This window comes from Mycteria americana, chromosome 9 (assembly GCF_035582795.1).
Source record: "Mycteria americana isolate JAX WOST 10 ecotype Jacksonville Zoo and Gardens chromosome 9, USCA_MyAme_1.0, whole genome shotgun sequence".
In the NCBI taxonomy this organism is placed as follows: Eukaryota; Metazoa; Chordata; class Aves; order Ciconiiformes; family Ciconiidae; genus Mycteria; species Mycteria americana.
In genome coordinates this window covers 17,767,879-17,787,640 of record NC_134373.1, presented here as the reverse complement: position 1 = coordinate 17,787,640, position 19,762 = coordinate 17,767,879, and the positions used below count along the sequence as shown (strand labels likewise).

Below are 19,762 nucleotides of genomic sequence, written 5' to 3'. Positions count from 1 at the left end.
TTGGTCGCAAAGTGGTGCTAGCAATTCTTTTTTACCATGCCAAGCACCTCCAATACACATCAAAATGTAATAGCGAGCAGCTAATCAGTGATCAGTGCCAGCAGATATCAACATTACAGAATCACAGAATCGTATAGATTGGAAAAGACCTTTAAGATCATCGAGTCCAACCGTAAACCTAACACTACCAAGACCACCACTATACCATGTCCCTAAGCACCTCATCTATATGTCTTTTAAATACTTCCAGGGATGGCGACTCAACCACTTCCCTGGGCAGCCTGTTCCAATGCTTGATAACCCTTTCAGTGAAGAAAAATTTCCTAATATCCAGTCTAAACCTCCCCTGGCGCAACTTGAGGCCATTTCCTCTCGTCCTATCACTTGTTACCTGGGAGAAGAGACCAACCCCCACCTCTCTACACCCTCCTTTCAGGTAGTTGTAGAGAGCAATAAGGTCTCCCCTCAGCCTCCTTTTCTCCAGGCTAAACAACCCCAGTTCCCTCAGCCGCTCCTCATCAGACTTCTGCTCTAGACCCTTCACCAGCTTCGTTGCCCTTCTCTGGACACGCTCCAGCACCTCAATGTCTCTCTTGTAGTGGGGGGCCCAAAACTGAACACAGTATTCGAGGTGCAGCCTCACCAGTGCCGAGTACAGGGGCACGATCACTTCCCTAGTCCTGCTGGCCACACTGTTTCTGATACAAGCCAGGATGCCATTGGCTTTCTTGGCCACCTGGGCACGCTGCTGGCTCATATTCAGCCGGCTGTCAACCAACACCCCCAGGTCCTTCTCTCCAGGCAGCTTTCCAGCCACTCTTCCCCAAGCCTGTAGCGTTGCATGGGGTTGCTGTGGCCCAAGTGCAGGACTTTGCACTTAGCCTTGTTGAACCTCATACAATTGACCTTGGCCCATCAATCCAGCCTGTCCAGGTCCCCCTGTACAGCCTTCCTACCCTCAAGCAGATCAACACTCCCGCACAACTTGGTGAGGGTGCACTCGATCCCTTTGTCCAGATCATTGATGAAGGTATTAAACAGGACTGGCCCCAACACCAAGCCCTGGGGGACACCACTTGTGACTGGCCGCCAACTGGATTTAACTCCATTCACCACCACTCTTTGGGCACAGCCACCCAGCCAGTTCTTTACCCAGCAAAGAGTACACCCGTCCAAGCCATGAGCAGCCAGTTTCTCCAGGAGAATGCTGTGGGAAACCGTGTCAAGGCTTTACTGAAGTCAAGATAGACAACATCCACAGCCTTGCCCTCATCCACTAGGCGGGTCACATTGTCATAGAAAGAGATCAGGTTGGTCAAGCAGGACCTGCCTTTCCTAAACCCATGCTGGCTGGGCTTGATCCCTTGGTTATCCTCTACATGCCATGTGATGGCACTCAAGATCATCTGCTCCATAACCTTCCCTGGCACCGAGGTCAGACTGACAGGCCTGTAGTTCCCCAGATCCTCCTTCCGGCCCTTCTTGAAGATGGGTGTCACATTTGCTAACCTCCAGTCAACTGGGACCTCCCCGGTTAGCCAGGACTGCTGGTAAATGATGGAAAGGGGCTTGGTGAGCACATCTGCCAGTTCCTTCAGTACTCTCGGGTGGATCTCATCAGGCCCCATAGACTTGTGAGTGTCTAAGTGGTGCAGCAGGTCACTAACCATTTCCCCCTGGATTATGGGGGCTCCATTCTGGTCCCTGTCTCTATCTTCTGACTCAGGGGGCTGGGTACCCAGAGAACAATTGGCCCTGCTATTAAAGACTGAGGCAAAGAAGGCATTAAGTACCTCAGCCCTTTCCTCATCCTTGGTCACTGTGTTCCCTCCCCCGTCTACTAGGGGCTGGAGATTCTCCTTAGCTCTCCTTTTGCTGCTAATGTATTTGAAGAAGTATTTTTTGTTGTCTTTTACAGCAGCAGCCAGATTGAGCTCTAGCTCAGCCTTGGCCCTTCTAATTTTCTCCCTGCACAGCCTTGCTACACCTTTGTAGACCTCCTGAGATGCCTGCCCCTTCTTCCAGAGGTCATAGACTCTCCTCTTTTTCCTGAGTTCTAGCCAGAGCTCTCTGTTCAGCCAGGCCAGTCTTCTGCGCCGGCTCATCTTTCAGCACCTGGGGACAGCCTGCTCTTGTGCCTTTAGGACTTCCTCCTTGAAGAATGTCCAGCCTTCCTGGACTCCTTTGCCCTTTAGGGCTGCCTCCCAGGGGACTCTGTCGACCAGTCTCCTAAACAGGCTGAAGTCTGCCCTCCAGAAGTCTAAGGTGGCAGTTTTGCTGACCCCTCGCCACTTCTCCAAGTATCAAAAACTCTATCATTTTGTGATCACTCTGCCCAAGACAGCCTCCAACCCTCACATGGTTCAAAAGTCCTTCTCTGTTCATGAACAAGAGGTCCAGCGGGGCACCTTCCCTAACTGGCTCACTCACCAGCTGTGTCAGGAAGTTATCTGCCACACACTCCAGGAACCTCCTAGACTGTGTCCTCTCTGCTGTATTGTATTTCCAGCAGACATCTGGTAAGTTGAAATCCCCCACAAGAACAAGGGCTAGCGATCGTGATGCTTCTCCCAGATGCTTATAGAATAGTTCATCTGTCTCCTCATCCTGGCTGGGCGGTCTGTAACAGACTCCCACCACAATATCTGCCTTGTTGGCCTTCCCCCTGATTCTTACCCATAGACACTCCACCCTACCGTCACCATCATCAAGCTCTAAGCTATCCAGACACTCCCTAATGTATAGGGCTACCCCACCACCTCTCCTGCCTCGCCTATCCCTTCTGAAGAGTTTATAGCCATCCATCGCCACACTCCAGTTGTGCGAGTCATCCCACCATGTTTCCGTGATGGCAATCATATCATAGTTTTCCTGATGTACAATGGCTTCCAACTCCTCCTGCTTGTTGCCCATGCTGCGTGCATTGGTGAAGAGGCGCTTCAGCTGGGCTGTTGTCCGCGTCTCCTTCATAGAAGAACACCCCTTGTGTGCTTTGAGGTGTTTCACTGGCGTTTCCCTCTTGGCTCCTATTGCCTCAGTATCCCCTAGCTCAAATCTGTTCGACTTCAGCTGTGCCCCAGTGTACCCTGCGCATCTCAGAGACACAGGCTGAGTGCCCTCACTGGCACCCGCTCCCTCTAACCATGGCACATCGTCCCTCAGGTTCCCTCGGGCAAGCCTGATATTGTCCCCCTCCCCCTTTGAGTCTAGTTTAAAGCTCTGTCAATGAGCCCCGCAAGTTCCTGAGCAAAGATTCTCTTTCCCCTTTGAGAAAGATGAATCCCATCAGACACCAGCAAACCTGGTGCTGTGTAGGCCATCCCGTTGTCAAAAAAACCAAATCCGTGGCAATGACACCAGCCACGGAGCCATGAGTTAATAGATTGGGTGCCTCTGTTCCTTCTAGTGTCACTGCCCAGAACTGGAAGGAGAGAGAAGAAAATAACCTGTGCTCCCAAGTCCCTTACTAGCCATCCCAAGGCCCTGAAGTCTCTTTTGATTGCCCTAGGAGTTGGCAATCATTGAAACATGATTTCCTAAATCTGCCTCTCCTCTACTCTCAGATCTTGCGTGTGTGTGTGTGTCCATTTAATGTTTGGGAGGGTTGAGGGTTTTTTTTCCAATTATGAATCCTTAGTTTTATCTTTGGTCTTGATTATTGTACAAGGTAGCGATAATGTTTTCAGTGGTTTCACCTCTTAGCAAGGTGAGGTTCAAGATATCAACTTGAGAATATAATAAACCATTCTCCTTTCTTCTTTCAGCCCAGTCACATAAATAAGGTGTTCATCCTGTAAATCCTTTTTAGGCTAACCTCTGAACAATTTAAGCAAATCATTTGTCCTGTTTGTCTTAATGCAACAATACATGTAAGTAAACATGTGTATTTTCTTTGTGTGAAACTGTTCAGATACCAGAACTTTCCACTATCTTACTCCCTATGAGAACACTTATACTTGCTCTGCATTTCTATTACAAAGAAACTTTTCACCATACCCTCAAAGCTACAGTATACATATGTATGAAATTTTACTTGAAAAGATTCATTTACACCACTTTAGATCCCAAAGTAGTTAAAGACTAGTTTATCAATGTCCTTATTACTTCTAACAGAATGCCATTAGAAATTGTCATGGCCGTTCAGATAGTATGGGAAAGACACTCACCAAAATCTACCTTTATTTTTGCAGCAAGGTAAATAAAATATTTTAAAGCCCCTAACTGCTTTTTGGAAACATCCAGTCTTGGCATGAGGGAACTAGACAAATGACAGCAGACATCAGCTATGCTCTAAGCAATGACTAAGCTACAGAAAAAGCCTGTAATTAATTAATTAGCCAAGTATTGTGTAAGGTACTCCTAAGAGTTCTTCCTGAACATAAACCGAAATGTTCTTCACAACCATTTCTATATTTTCTCACATAAACTGATAAAATAGTTAACTGTATGAATGGATAAAACTTCTGAAGATTTCTGGAAACTACATTTCCCTCTGAAATTAATGTAGAATATTCACTTTTTTTTATTAGAACATAAGTTGGACACTAAAGGGATTCCTGAAGGGAAGGTAATTCCAACTGTAGATTTAGTGTTACTAGAAAAAACTGATATTGTATTTTTCCTATTGCTAAGGAGATTGCTTCCAAAATATACACAGTAAAAACTGGTATCTGCTTTTTTTCTTGATAAAACATTAAAGAATCAGACATATTAAAAAATTGCTCAGTAAAATAGAGCTGGAGGACTTTTGAAGAACTAATGCAGTTAGTTATCTTTCTATTTGGAAAGATGGATAATTTTGACTCTAAAATTTTCCGAATAACATGGAATGGTACCATAGCTATGTATAGTGGTGGGTTTGTGGTGGGGGTTTTTTTCCGCCAGTTTTCCATGTGAACCTGGCAATATTTTTATTAGTGTTTTACAATTTTGTCATATATCACAAGTTATATCATGACTCTTGATTTCAGGGAGAATGTTAGTCCTTGCAGAAAAATCTCATGTGACAAAAATCAAACAAATAGAAAATAATTCTGATGACTCTGTACCACAAAAGTGCCCAGCAAATATCCAAATGTGTGGTGATTGCATGCATGTGTATAAAATCTATGCCAACCTAGAGCTCCAAAAAGCAGAACATGTTGCATGTTTTTGTAGCAGACTGTATTACAAGATACTCAGTGTCATTTTACAGTGATACTATCATTGTCTGCAAAGTACATTAGGTTGCACAGATGTAGCAGAGTTGTTATACATCACAATATTATTTTGGTCTGAATGAAGCCTTAAAACATATTTTGGGAATTACAGATATTTGCTTTACAGAAAGCTAGATAAATTGCTAGTATTGTATTTTTTAAATCGTTCTGTTCCTAAACATGTTCTTGCCACATTATATTTAATAACTTCACAGGTGATTTGGAAGAAAATATAAAATTGTTGCTTAATAAAGTTTCTAGTTGCACAAAAAGTAGCTGAGTGCTATGTAATAATTAGGAAAGGTCAGTTATAGAGATTGAGTACAACCTTTTTTTAAAGTAGACTCATTTGAACAAAAGAGCTGACTGTAATTTCAGACTTACCAGGAATTTGTGTCATTACTGAGATGAACAATTGGATCCTAGAAAGTAGTGACCCTGGACAATAGTATCATATTGTATGACCAACTGAAATGAAAATTTTACAGGAAAAGTGGCTTAAGGGAATTTTGTGCACCCATGTATGGGAATACAGAGGAAATAATATTTCTGTTTCCAGGACTAGTAAAATCTTTTTTTTAATATTGTACCTAGTTCTTCACTGGCCTTCCTCAAACTTCTGCATGGAATTAGTCAATAGCTTCTCAGAATGAATACTTCACACAACAGCACTGCAGTTCCAAAACACATACAAAGGCAAAATACTTCAGATCAGCAATCAGATGCTGAAGGCCTGTGAGTTGCTGAAAATTTAGGGAATTTCACGTTCGGACATGATATATCTCATAAGCCTGGTTTTGCTTAGTCTCCGAGCAAAGATGCCAAGTTCATTTCTAGGCTGTGTTGTATTTCAGTGTACTCCAACCGTATAGGTAAACCACTACTTTGTGCAGTGATGACATCTAATATTAATCTCTGCTATCTAACAAGTATTTACTGGAATACAGATTTGATTGGTATACTTTATCTGAATTTTAAAATCAAGGTGCCAGGCTCCTCCTCTATTCTGGTCTCAACATCTGCAGTTCAGTGCTGTAAAATCTAATGCACAAAGCCCCATAACACAGCTTTCTGAAATATATTTGCAGTATGCAGTTCAGCCTGGCCACTCTTTTTGCACATCATAAACATAACCAACATGTTCAGTAACATCCACTTCAAGAATTTCATTTCCCTCTGCTAGAACATGCTGCTAGTAAGAACAGCAGAAAGCTAAAGGTAAGATGTTCTAAATCATAATTCACATAGATGTGTAACAAAAATTTTTAACACTAAACACTTTTAAATGACCCTAAGGAAAAAAAAAAAGCAATTCAGTAAGATGATATGCATGATCTATCACATAATGTATGGGAGAAGAATTGTTAGGTGAAACTGTAATAAGTGTTATCATTGTAAGTTAGTTTCTGGATGCTCAACCATGAAAAGGATTGATTATTATACAAAATGAAAATGCATATTGTTCTCCTTTCTGCACTTACAGTATCATTTCTAATTCAGACAGCAAATTACAAGAATAGCCTTTCAACACTGAACGTGGGGAAGATTAATGATCGTTTGGCTAGTTCTAAAATTCAGCGATACTTTAGGACACCTCAAATATTTTTGTGGGTCCCTATTTCTCTGGAAACACCTCACTGCTTACTTGTTTATCTTCTGCTTTTCTTGTGCCAAAGAGCTGTGAAGGCTTTGCAGCAGAATTTAGATTTTCATACTCATCTTCCCTAGATGAAGAAAATATGTTTTCTGATGTGCTGCTTGGAGAAGCATTAGAAATATTGTTGTATTCTGCTTACATGACAATTCTGAAGCAGTTAACTGTAAGTTATGCAAACAGGCAAACATGTGACATTTAACTACAAAGTTTACAAGGAAACATAACTGTGAACCATCATAAACCTGTTAGTTGCTATCAACACAATAACCTTTAAAAAGACATTTGTTTCTATTAGGATGGTTTTTGGATGAAAAAGGCCTGCTTTATCATCTGGGTTATCCAAATACAATTGCTTGAAAATGATACAGTGAGGAATGATCCTGACTCAGCAACAGCACTTACCTGATGATATGACAATTGAGGTATCTAAAAAAAATGTTCTAAATACACACAATTTACATCATACAAATATCCCTTTTTTTATATCGAAATTGCCTTTAATCACATCTTGCTTTTACAAGTGATGGTAACGGATTTATTCTCTGGAAAACTGACATTCACAATGAAAATAGTATTTTCAATTACTCTTATTCCCAAGAAATAAATGGGCAAATACCTCTACCAATCAGGTACACAGTTCAATGACAATGAATTATGGTAGAAGTGGCTGGCTTTTTATCCTTTATGAACATTAAACTTTGGTAATATTCTAATAAAATTATTTTTCTTTATTTTTTGCAACATGGTTTAATATGTAAACTACCAGTCTGGAACTTGATCACTAAATTGAAAAACCAACTAAACAACATCAAGGATTACTCTTCTTTTACCTTATCAATAGCTTTTAAAGTTTTAAAAGAGAAAAACGCTGAAAAACATGAAGGCCTGCATTAAAAGAAGTAAAATGAAAAAAATTCTCATTTAGACATATAGAAATATATATCTTATGTACACATACCAAGTATCTACTCCTATATGCACTTACTAAATGCCTGAGTTCACATTTTGCTACTCATATTTAAAGTTGCTTCACTGATCAATTGTCATATTTCTTACTTTCACTTTGACTTCCATTTCTTCAAGCTCTTGAAGTAACTCTTCATTTTCCAATAGAGATGAGCCTAAGTTTTGCTTGTGAAAATAATCTCTGATGTTTTTCTTGTACCACAATGTTACCTAAGTTAATAATAAAAGGAATTCAGTCAGTGAAAAATTTGAGAAGTGACTGGCCATTTTTTTTAAATATGTACAAGACAGTTTCACCTACAAAAGAAGGCCTAATTTTCATTCCTTTCATTTTTCATTCCTAATGTTCATGCTTTTATTCAAATGTTTGCATTTGTATTATTTAAATATTAATAAATGCAGAAGGAAAGCATTGTGGTCAAAACAAACACGTATTGGAAGATATGTAACAAAACAGACAAAAACGTATTCATCAAGTATGACCAAATTATAAATTAACACAGTAAAAGAAAAATCAAGTTATAGGCACACATAGAATAAATGCATGTTTTATAGCATGATAAAGATATTGCACATTTTCCCTAGAATCACATTAACTTAAAAATATCCCTTTGTCTACAGTAAAAGACTATGTGTACTTTTGCAAGAATACAACAACAACAACAAAAAGACTAAATGGGCCTTATGACCTAATAGAACCTCTCCATCCCTGGCTTGAAAAACCCAGTTAAGCTATTGAGATAACATTATGTGGAATAATCTTTAGTATCTTAAAAAAATTATCACATCTTACTAGACTTACTTCAGCAAGTATATGCAGCAAACATATGCAGCATACAGGTATATCCTCTAAATTGCACAGAATGACTTGCATTTATTTCTGCTTGATTCACAGTGGGTACCTCTCACTTTCTTTGTAAACAACACATGGCAAGAATTCCTGAGTGAAGCTTTGCATTTTAAAATAGTAGTCAGAATGAGTAATTAGCATTAAGGAGACTTCCTCCAATCTTTTCAGTCTGGAAAATCACCACTATACTTAAATCATATATGGCATACTAAGAATTACTTTGTACTCTAGGTACTACAGATTTCAATAGCACACTACAGATTTTTTTTTTTAATCTGCTCATGTAGAGGCTATTTTTAATACATTTAAATAATTCTGAAAATGAAAGAGCCTTTAAAATGTGTTGGAAATATTTTCAGCTACAAATAAAAAATTGGGCACATTATCTCAAGAGTTCAACAGAGCTAGGAAAGTAAACAATTTTACTGCCGAGCCTTCATTTCTTGAGCAAATCCTCCAGATGTGTACTTACTGATTGAAACATTTTTCCTGGAAGCACATTTTCACTGAACATTTACTATGGGTCCATCAAAATATAAATGAATGGAATAGACAATAAAAACTGTGCTAAAAGGGAAAGAAAATTTTCTCTATAAGTTAGGAGTGTTCTCTGTATCATGTATCTGCTTAGCAGAACAAACTAGTATTTCTGTAATGCTAGGCAGAGGAAAAAGTCATTCTTTAACCCTGTAATAGTAAAGTGTTCGCCCCTTTACCACTTGGCAATATTTCTTTCCATTACAGTGAGTTTAATCAGTTGGCTTGCACTACAGCTAATACCACTAAGTGATTTCAGTTGTGCCAGCTTAGCTTTTAAGCAACAGCTGGGAATATTTAACAGCTTTTTAAGAAAGAAACCCACAGAACCTTACTTTCAGTGATTTTCCTGAAGGGATGGGAAAGGACAGAAGGTTAACGTAACTGTTTGAAAAAGACAGTGTTTTTTCTTGATTGGTTGGAATCTAAAATCACTTCTGTTCTTCAAAAATTAGATTTTATCATTTATTTACAATAATTATCTGCTCTGTTTGCGATGAATAATCCATATCAGAAATCAAAGGCTCTTCAACATTTTTCTCAGGTTTCTAAACTGCTCATTTTGCACTGATTATAGTCCTGGTGATTTCAATGCTTATGCATAGTCTTCCATTGCCTTCCTACATTTCCCACTGTCAATGCAGAAGGAGAAACAAGTTTTCCAACAAATAACTGGGGGGGGGGGGGGGGGGAGCGACCAAACCAAGAACATAGCTTAGCTTGTTGTGGTGGGTTGGCCTTGGCCAGCTGCCAGACACCCACCCAGCCACTCTCTCACTCCTTCTCCTTTACAGAACGAGGAGAAAAAAAAATGAAAAAACCTCGTGGGTCAAGATAAAGACATGGAGATCACTTACCAGTTACCATCAGAGGTGAAACAGCCTCAACTTGGGGAAAATTAAATTAATTTATTGCCAATTATAGATTTGGTGAGAAACAAAGACAAAAACTGAAACACTTTCCTCCTACCCAGCCCTTTCCTTCAAGTTCAATCTCACTCCATTCCCAACTCCTCTACCTACCCCCTCTCACCAAGTGGGACAGGGGGCTGGGGAATGAGGGGTTATGGTCAGTACATAACATTTCCTCTCTGTCACTCCTTCCTCCTCACACTTTTCCCCTAGTCCAGCACGGGTCCTCCAGGGGCTGCAGTTCCTGTCAGGACACCCTGCTCCAGCATGGGCTCTCTATGGCCACAGTTCCTTCAGGGAATATCCAGCTGCTCCAGCGTGGACTCCTCCATGAGCTGCAGTACAGATATCTGCTCTGACACAGTCCTCTCCGCAGGCTGCAGAGAAATGCCTGCTGTGGTGTGGTCTCCTCCAAAACTTCCACAAGCTGCAGGGGAATACCTGCTCCAGCACCTGGAGCACCTCCTCCCCCTCCTTCTTCACTGACCTTTGGTGTTCACTGCGTTGTTTCTCGCTCTTTTTTCTTTCCCCTCACTCCTCGCTATGCCTGTGCAGTGTTTTACCCTTTCTTAAATATGTTTTAACAGAGGCGCCAGCAGCTGCACTGAGGGGCTCAGCCGTGCCCTGTGGTGCGGCCGTCGCGGAGCCGGGTGGAACCGGCCGTGTCCGGCATGAGCCAGCCCTGGCCTCCCCACACAGAGGCCCCCTGCCAGACCTGGACACTGCACCCAATGCACTTCTGTAGCCAGGGATATTTTCAGAAGGAGGGCAATTCTTGCACACACCAGTTCAAAGCTCATACACAGATATGTTGTCCTGGGCTCTACCAAACCACCTGGGCGCTGTCCTGGGCTCAACCTCTTGAACAATCTGACACCAATGTGAGACTATAGAGAGAAGGAGCAAATAGAGCAGAGAACAGAAATTAAGAAGTAACACACTTTTCTTTCTAGAAATTATTCCCACTAGGAAAAACTTTGGTTTTTTCACTCCTTTTCTTCCTGTTATGTATTAAAACACACATACTTACATGTCATAAATTAAATCTGACCTTTCCTCAGGCAGTTTGAACTTGAGCAGCCTACACTATGTATTTTGACATACCTACTCTGAACTGCAGGATGAGCTATTCTCAAATAATTTCTGCAGTGCATTCACAATAAGCTGACTTTTGTTAAATACCAGACAGGTTTTTTTCATCACAGTCATCACTGTATTTGAGCAGCTGATGCTTTACTTACTATCTTAAATGTCGAATAATATTTTTATCATCAGTATGTGAAAGCATGATCATGACAATAATTATGTCTTGGTTCATCTTGGGGACATTTCAGTCTCTTGAAAACAATACTACCTATGCCCTTCCCTAATCCTCAATGCATTTATCTTCACAACATTGCTAGTGAAGCATCCTTGTCTAATTTCCTAAAAAAACAATTTAGGGCAAAATGGGACCACAGACATTTTTAAAGAAAAAAGCAGCACTTCAGTTTAAAGTCTGGCTTTAGTGATTTTTCTATGATCAAGTACAGCCTTATAAAAAAGAGGAATAATAAAATAATCTTTTATGGGAAAAGAACTAAGTATCAGTATTGCATTGTCCCAGAGTAGCTACTAGTGCCTTGTTATACCACGTTTGTGAAGGACTGTAAAAGATCCTAGAAATAAAAAAAACAAACACTACTAAATGTGATGTATACCAGTCAACAAAAGCATTTCAAGTTCCAATATAGTGGAACAGTCCTTTTCATTTGTGGTGTTTCTTGCCTATGTAGACAAAAGCACTGTATGCTTTTTTTTGGCCTCCTTTTTTTTTTTAAGAAAGGACTTTGTTCACACAATTTTCCCAAAAGCAGAAGTTATTTAGAATATTAGCTAATAAAAGTAATCATTTCAATTTTGAAGGGAATGTTTGCAATTGTGAAATATTAAAACCAAGTGATCCATACAGGTACATGCATACTTTAACAAGAATACACATACTCTCAGGAAAGATTATGACTGACCAAAAATGGAGTGAGCTTGACAGGATGTCAGAAACTCATTTGGTTTCAAGGTGTGGGGTGTTTTTTTACATAGGATCAAAGTCTGGGAATCCTAAGAAATTGGCCCATATATGCAAGAGTAGTAAGAGGAACTAAGTTATCACTATCAGGAGAAACAGGACAGGAGATCAGACATTTGGAAATACACAAGAGCAGAAACGTTGGCCATAATTAAGACAGTGGCAAAATCACTGCTAAGTTCACTGTTGCCGCGATTTCACCAGAAGTAACTAGCAGAGAAGTAATCTTAAGTTGATCTGATTACAGAGTTTTGAATAACTTAAACCCATTTAAGTCTAAATGTCTTAGCACTCATTGTAAAATAGAGTTTTTGATATTTATGAAAAAAGCCTTTGCAGAATGTGCTGGAATCAAACATGAAGTCAAAACTTCACAGAGGAACTTCATACAACATTTTGTTGATTCAAACAGTTTTATGCATTAGATGACAATCTTCAGATTTTCCTCCAAACTGCCTGAGATAAACTCAATGTTTTCATTCTAGCTATCAGTAGCAGCGCTATGTCGAGTACAGCTGTTGGAAAAAAAAATCAGCAAAGAGCACACCACCAGCAGATGTAGTCCATGTTTAGACAATTCTCTACACATTACCTACTGCTGTGGATTTCTACTCATATATGTGCACATTTGGATTTGCAGATCCTTATTATCAGATGTTAAAATGAAAATCTCCATTTTTCATAACAGAAATTTGCTTTCAAGCAAAGAAACATCAGAACCTTTCCATATCCTACCATACAGAAATTCTTCTAAGCAAGTAAAATCATAAACCTATCAATTTATTATGTAAAGATTACAAGTGAAGAAGAACACCCTGCATTTTTGGGGGTAAAATATGATGACAGCCTTTAATTCACTGAACTACACTACTTGACTTTTTATGTCAATTAAACTACCTTTAATGAAAATGAAACAAAAAGGGAACTGTGACTTATAACAGGATAGTTTGTTTTCCATATATCTGTCTAGATAGCAAATGCGAGTGTACTCACCTGTCCCCTGAGTTTTACTCAGCTCTTATCTCTGCCCTTGATGTGACCAAGTACCATGAATAATTTTATCTCAAATATGCATGATTGGATCAATTAAGAAAAATTACTTTCATAAATCTTCTTCCAAAGATAACTAATTATGCACAAAATAGGCCAGTCTGCCTCTGATTTTCATTAAGGAAAGCGATTATCAGAAAACATGATGCTGACACTTCCATAAAGGAAGGTCAGATACCCTTGTCTAAATGTAAAATAACTATGCTTTCACATATTGGAAATACTGAAAATGAAACATGCTACATGTTACAATCATGACTATCAAATCATCACATTCCAATTAGAGATCAAAGGAAGGTGCTGCATTTTTAGTTCTTCAGAACCAGGTAATAAGTAGTGATCTTTACAGCTGCTTGGCTTTTCTTTTAAAAAAGCAACCCACAGATTATGTAGCCTTCTGCATTACATAATTATGCCTAGCAAAACAGAGGCAATAAAAAGAGCAAAAATCCACTCTTAGATCTTACACAGCTGAGCTCATCTCCAGTATTCTGCTTTCTCTGTATCCCTGAACTCCCATTAATGTCAGTGGGAGTTCAATATGCTGCTCTTGCATATGTAGCACCATTAGACATCAAGAGGAGTTCAGTTCATGTACAGAGATTGGAATATTAGTTTTCAGATGTGCTGCGAGGCTTTGAGAGTTTAATTTCTGTCATCGCTCAGAAATATATGCATAATGTGTTAGAGGCCAGAGGGAGGAATTTTACATAAAGTCTCTCAAAGTTAATTTTCCAGTGTTTGTATTTACATATGAAATATTATTTGTCCATGATGCATGCAAATTAATTTTCCATAAATGTACAAACTGTACATTATATCAGGTCTGACCCTATTGCAGATACTGAACAAGTATATTCTGATAAGCATGATATTAAAAACTATTTGAATTTGTCCCTCCGTGTGTATACCAGCCTCAAACTGGACGCAGGTTGAGCTAACAGTTAAATACTGGCCACTCTCTTCAGATGATCGTGAAATTTGCCAGCAGAAAACAGCTTCTATACTTACTCTTTCTGATGTGAGCACATACCTGAGAGGAAATGGAAACATATACACAAAAAATTCACTGCACGATATTTTCAATCCCACCTAAATTAGGGTGAATTCTAGCTGGTTACTCCTAAATATTTATCCCTTATGTGATGAGGACAAGTAGAATTCCCCAGTAAACGTTATGAAATTGTGACATTCAACATCTCAGGCAATGTGAACTTTTGTTTTGTTTTGGTTTTTTCTTAAGAAGTGTGCTTGGCTCCCAACAGCAAGCTATTTCTGAAATGTTTCCATTTTGAATGTTCCTCCATGTTTGTATACTATGGAATAACACTGACATGATAGTGTATTAAGTATAATTGTAGTAAGATCTAATACTTTTTAATGTAGAGAAAGGATCATTTTTCTAGATGAAATAGGGCATATTTCCAATATAGTCAGTTAGACTGATACTGAAAGTTCGGTTGTAGATGTTGTAAATTTATTAGAATATATTATATTGAAATGACATTTCTTTTTGAGGATCTTTCTTTTATGGTATAGCTATGTGGTGATACTGAAAAAAAGTCAAAAACAGTAACAGCAGCAATAATACGTATCTCTAAGCACGCACTAGATGGTTTCTAATGAGTTGCACAGAAATGGATACAGCTTCCTATATTGTAGTTCTTGTTTTTCAGTATTTTTGTCAGCTATTATAACTACACACTGAGATTACAACACTTGCATAAGACCATACTATTTTTATCCGGTTTTCTTTCTATCTAATCATTAAATAAGTAATTCTTGCTCTGTTTCTGGCAGCTACTGATATTGTGTGCTCCAGAAATAAGGCTGTCAGCTTGCTTGTGTACCTCAACAATTTTGTTGTCTCTATGCAAAATTACAGAGAGTTGTGCTTGTTGAATAAGGTACTTCTCATCTTAAACAACCTCACACAGGCAAAGTTAGTGCCTACAGAATAGACTACTGCTAGCAGTTTCTAACATTTTCCTCTGATACAGGGGGAAACTTTATTTTGGAGGCAAAGAAGGAAACTTACAGAGGTATCAGAAGCAGGACTGTACTGTCAGAGGTCCATACAAAATTTTAGCCTATTTACAAAACACTGAAAATAACTCAGCTTTGGTCTTTTTAGACTTCGGCAGTTAAAGTAGGTTCCTCTTTCTCAGCATACTTAATATCCAAAGAGGCGGAGCAGGACTCTCCCTGTATCTTTTTCTGACAAGCTGGTGAAGTTATGTGGTATTTCTCAAGGAAAATGAGAGGAGAGAGTCTTACATTGCAGAAGTTTCTCTGATAACGTGGAGTACAAAGAGAGAAAAGCTATCTGATCTGAATGCTGGAAGATGAGGAATGAAAAGGAAAAAGAGCGGTAGGACTTGAAAGAGTAAGACTTAAATGTACTCAAGCTCTGAAAGGAAGGTACAAACACAAGTTGTGTTTGAGAAATTCAGTACGAGATGGGAGCTAAGCTGGGAGAAAGAAGAGAGAGAAACAAGTTACAGGTGTGGAAAACCTGCAATCACTACAGTATCCCAAAGAATTTTGATTTTACTCCAAGAACAAAATACTCCTCTGCTTTCAGACACACCAGCTGGCTAACTATGCTATATCTTCTCTTTAACTGACTAGTCCAGAAACACCCTGCTGCAGTTATAATTGCTATTACCAGTTACTGTTATTGCTCATGTGGCTAGAGGTTTGTTTGTGCTGGGAATTCAATTTGAAGAGAACCTAGTTTGGTTTGAAGCACCACATTTGATAACTTACACGAGGGATCCACATAATGGAAATAGTGCTTTTGAAGACATTAAAGTTATATTAAAATAAATTATGAGGATGTTATAGTTACAAAGCCAAATATTCAAAAGTTAGGATCTCAAACAGAAGTGGCCCAGGGATATTGGCCTAATAAATATATTTAAGCTCCTTTTCTGTAATAGGCTCTACTGTAAAACAATTGCTAGATTTTTTTTTTTTTACTGTGACTTCCCTTAATATTACATGGCTTACCTGGTTCTCTTGTTGGTGCCACAAACAAATTTGCAGAACCTGCTCCAGTGCTTGACGCTGATGTTTAAGAAGTCTGTCCAGTTGCCGTCTCCTGTCTTGTAGCATTTCAAGGAGATTGTCGATTTTCAAGCAGCTGCTGTGGGCTCCCTGAATCAGCTCTGGATTTGCATTTGGCCCCTCACATTTAAATGCTTCTATGAATTCAATTAGCTCTTGGCTTTTGTTTAAAAGTGCAAGTGACTTTTCCAAAAGCTCTGTAAGAAGAGAATTTCATAGCAAAAAAACCCAATGTGATTTGTAATTGTAGTAGCATATTTCAAATATTACTCAAGTATTTTTTAAATTACCTATCTATTTGCATACATGACCGTAATGTATTTTCATGCATTGCATGAACAGGTTATAAATACTTACTTTAGAAGGTATATATCCTAAGATATTTCAGTTTGGACAGCTGTTATATAAACCTACAAAGGTATAACGGTGTATACACATACGTATATGTACCTATAATGGTACATATAATATAATATATATACACATATAATGGTGTACTGAGAGCCATTGAGAAAAAACCCAGAAGTTATATTGTTTTCTCAAAACTGAGTTCTTTTTGATGGTTTCCCAGTCCTCAGGTAAGCTGAAGTAGAATATCCTACCCTGCTTTCTGTGTGGGTCAGTAGCCTCTGTAGTTTTTTGTTAGTGATGCAAGCGAAGTTTAGGTCTTAATGTCCCTCACAGAAGTTGAAAGAAAAAGTTCTCCTGTCTGGGGGTGTTACAACCTTATGACTAAATAAGTCATGTATATCAGGAACTCTTACCTTCTTTCCATAACCTCTACCTAGATACATTCAGGGTTAAAATTCAGTGGACTAGTACATTTCAATGACCTGCTTACTAGTCACATGTCTGTCTCTGTTCCAGCTCCTTAAAGCCACATAGTACAAAATCTATTGAACAGACAACGATCAGTATTTATAGGTCTTTTAAATGAAAAGGGAAAATCTTTAGGTACAGAGTGAGGAAGGGGAGCCAAGCCAGAATAAGAGGCAAGGTAGGCATGAAGAAAAGTATAAGAAAGGAATGTTTGCAAGGAGCTGCTAGTGAAGCAACCAACGACAGGCAGCAAACAGCTGAAACATTCGTCTTCCCAGCTCATTACATGTACTGGTAACTCCGGGCAAAGCACCCTAAATCTCCACCTTTCATATGGAGCACCTAGGGAAGGTGCAGAAGTGGAATGCTTCCACTTCTCCAGCCACCAAGGGCTAACAAGAGTTTAGTTTCCACAAGCTCACTGCAACAAACCTGTCCATTTTACTTCTTGCCTTCCAGAAAGGTGGTATTAATCAGAAATGTTCCATTTCAGTCCATCCAAAGTGGAATACATATAAAAATGGATGAATGAGGATGATTCATATATTTTCAACTTTTTAATTCTGATTTGAAATGCATTTGTTTCAAAACTTTTTTTTCTTTTTTGGTGATAAACATTTGTGATAAACTACTCATCACATACTGGTAGAACCAATAGTTTGTAAAGGTCATATTTTCAGCCACCTTACTTTGGAGTGGGTAGATAGTATCCTTCTCACAGAAAGCAATACAAACATTGTTTTTTATCAAATAGCTCAATATCAGTTTTCCAAATTTGATGTGGTTAGATTAAGAAGGCAATCAATTGCAACCACTTTCCTCTATCTGAGCAAAGGCTTATCCCTGTCAAAGCAGTCTTTCTCTGGCAAACCATTTCATCTGATTCTTACAGTTATAGACCCTCTTTTCAGCAATAAATTAGTGCCAGATACTTCAGGTTAAAATTGCTATACAGTAAGCACTTCGCTCCCATGAAGATCAAATTGGAATCCCCAAAACCCATATTAGAGTTACCTGAGTTCAATTCTCTATTCAGTCTCCTGAGAAGAATACCTGGCATTCAAGGTAGCTAAAAATATTTAAGCTGGTACTCCACTAGTGAATAATAAAGTATAATTGATATTCTGCCAGTTATTAGTAATCTTATAGCAAAATTTGCTTAAAATTACAAAGGTGGAGTCTTATAAAAAATACACAACCATATGGAATTGCGAAGGTGTCTGAAGTAGCCACACAATAAGATTGGTTTTGAGAAAATTGTTTTGCCCCTTTTTGAATTAAGAGTACCACAACATGGTAGAAGATGCTTCACATGAAAATTTGAACAGACAAAAAGAAGGCACATGGAAGAATTTTTCTAGGGAAACATATGTGCAGAAAAGTTTTGGTGGAAGGGAAGAGAGCACCTTTTTTCCAAGACTGTTACAGTTCTAGCTGCAGAACCTCTTGGAACAGATTGGGCAACTCAATGGGGAAGTGAAACACAGCTCCACTCGTCAAAGGCAGAAGCAAAATGCAGGGAACCACTATAGGCAAATAGATTCTGAAGCTGGCTAGTTGCCACCTCTATCTCATAGCTCCCACCCTCACTTCACCACTTTGCTTCAAACCCCATCCCTAGGCAAAGGAAAGCAGAGGGCAGACTTCTCCTTTGGCCACTCTCAAGAAACTGTAGGACTTTGCAGGGGATTGTTACCAGAGCCAATTGGAAATTTTCTAATGGAAAGTTTTCCATAGGAAAATGCTAATCCATTGATAGCTATGATAACTTTGATGAATTTTCCCATGGAACAGAAGGATGGTTTTAGAACTTGCTTGCTCATCAACCCTAAAAGCCAGCTTGGTTTCTTAGCAGCTCACCTGACCTGGACTGCCCTGAAATCAGCATACAAGCTTACCACTAGCTTCTCTGCAGCAACAAAGATGGAACCATGAGAGAGCTAGCTCAAAACCAGGAGTTTCCTATCTTTCAGGACACCTGATAAAGAGTTATTTCACCATTATATTTTTCCAAATAGAACATTTTCAGATTTGTTCTAAGATTCTTTTTTTTGTTTTTAATACGCACAGGAAGATCAAGGAGTCAGTGCACAATCATACACCATGAGGAGTGGAATACTGTTTGTACCTTTTGTATGATGCTTTTGTTGCAGAAGGAGTTCTCTCAAAGAGTCAATATTGTCGAACTCTTGGACATTTTTCAGGAAATCTTCAACTTGGTCAATTTTAACAGCAAACTGCATTAAGAAAACAAAAGGTAGGAAGAAACGCGGTATAATTTTCTTTTGCAGAACTCCATCATAATCTCTGTATTGTAGGGAAAGTTCATGAGAATTTGTAAATTCTTGGAAAAACGCATTTTTAGTGACTGCTAGATACAGATGCTTTGTGGTCTTTACATACCTTCTGGTTTTTTTGAGGCTCTCATTGATTGAGGGAACTCAAATTTCAGTTGACATACTCTGTAATTAGTTTGTCACTTTATGAATCATCTTTCCTACATAGCCTTCAGACCCACTGAAAATAAACTCTTATGGAAGAATCTGTTAATTTCAAAGCCTTCAGTAAAATCATTTAACATGAATGAAGCCTTTAACTTATGTCTCCTTCCCAGATCTTCTTTCTAATGTTAAAGTATTG

The 19,762-nt window shown here is 38.9% G+C and overlaps 1 protein-coding gene across 2 annotated transcripts in view; it reads right to left on the bottom strand.

Annotated features, from left to right (window-relative positions):
• CCDC141 (coiled-coil domain containing 141) overlaps window positions 1-19,762 on the bottom strand; it is a 110,426-nt gene that overhangs the window by 59,344 nt on the left and 31,320 nt on the right. For both annotated transcript variants that reach the window (XM_075512156.1, XM_075512155.1), the window contains exons 5-7: window positions 19,251-19,359; window positions 16,247-16,500; window positions 7,912-8,031 (exon numbers count right to left, since the gene is read on the bottom strand). In XM_075512156.1, coding sequence (XP_075368271.1) covers window positions 7,912-8,031; window positions 16,247-16,500; window positions 19,251-19,359 — 483 coding nt within the window. The remainder of the gene's footprint in view (window positions 1-7,911; window positions 8,032-16,246; window positions 16,501-19,250; window positions 19,360-19,762) is intronic.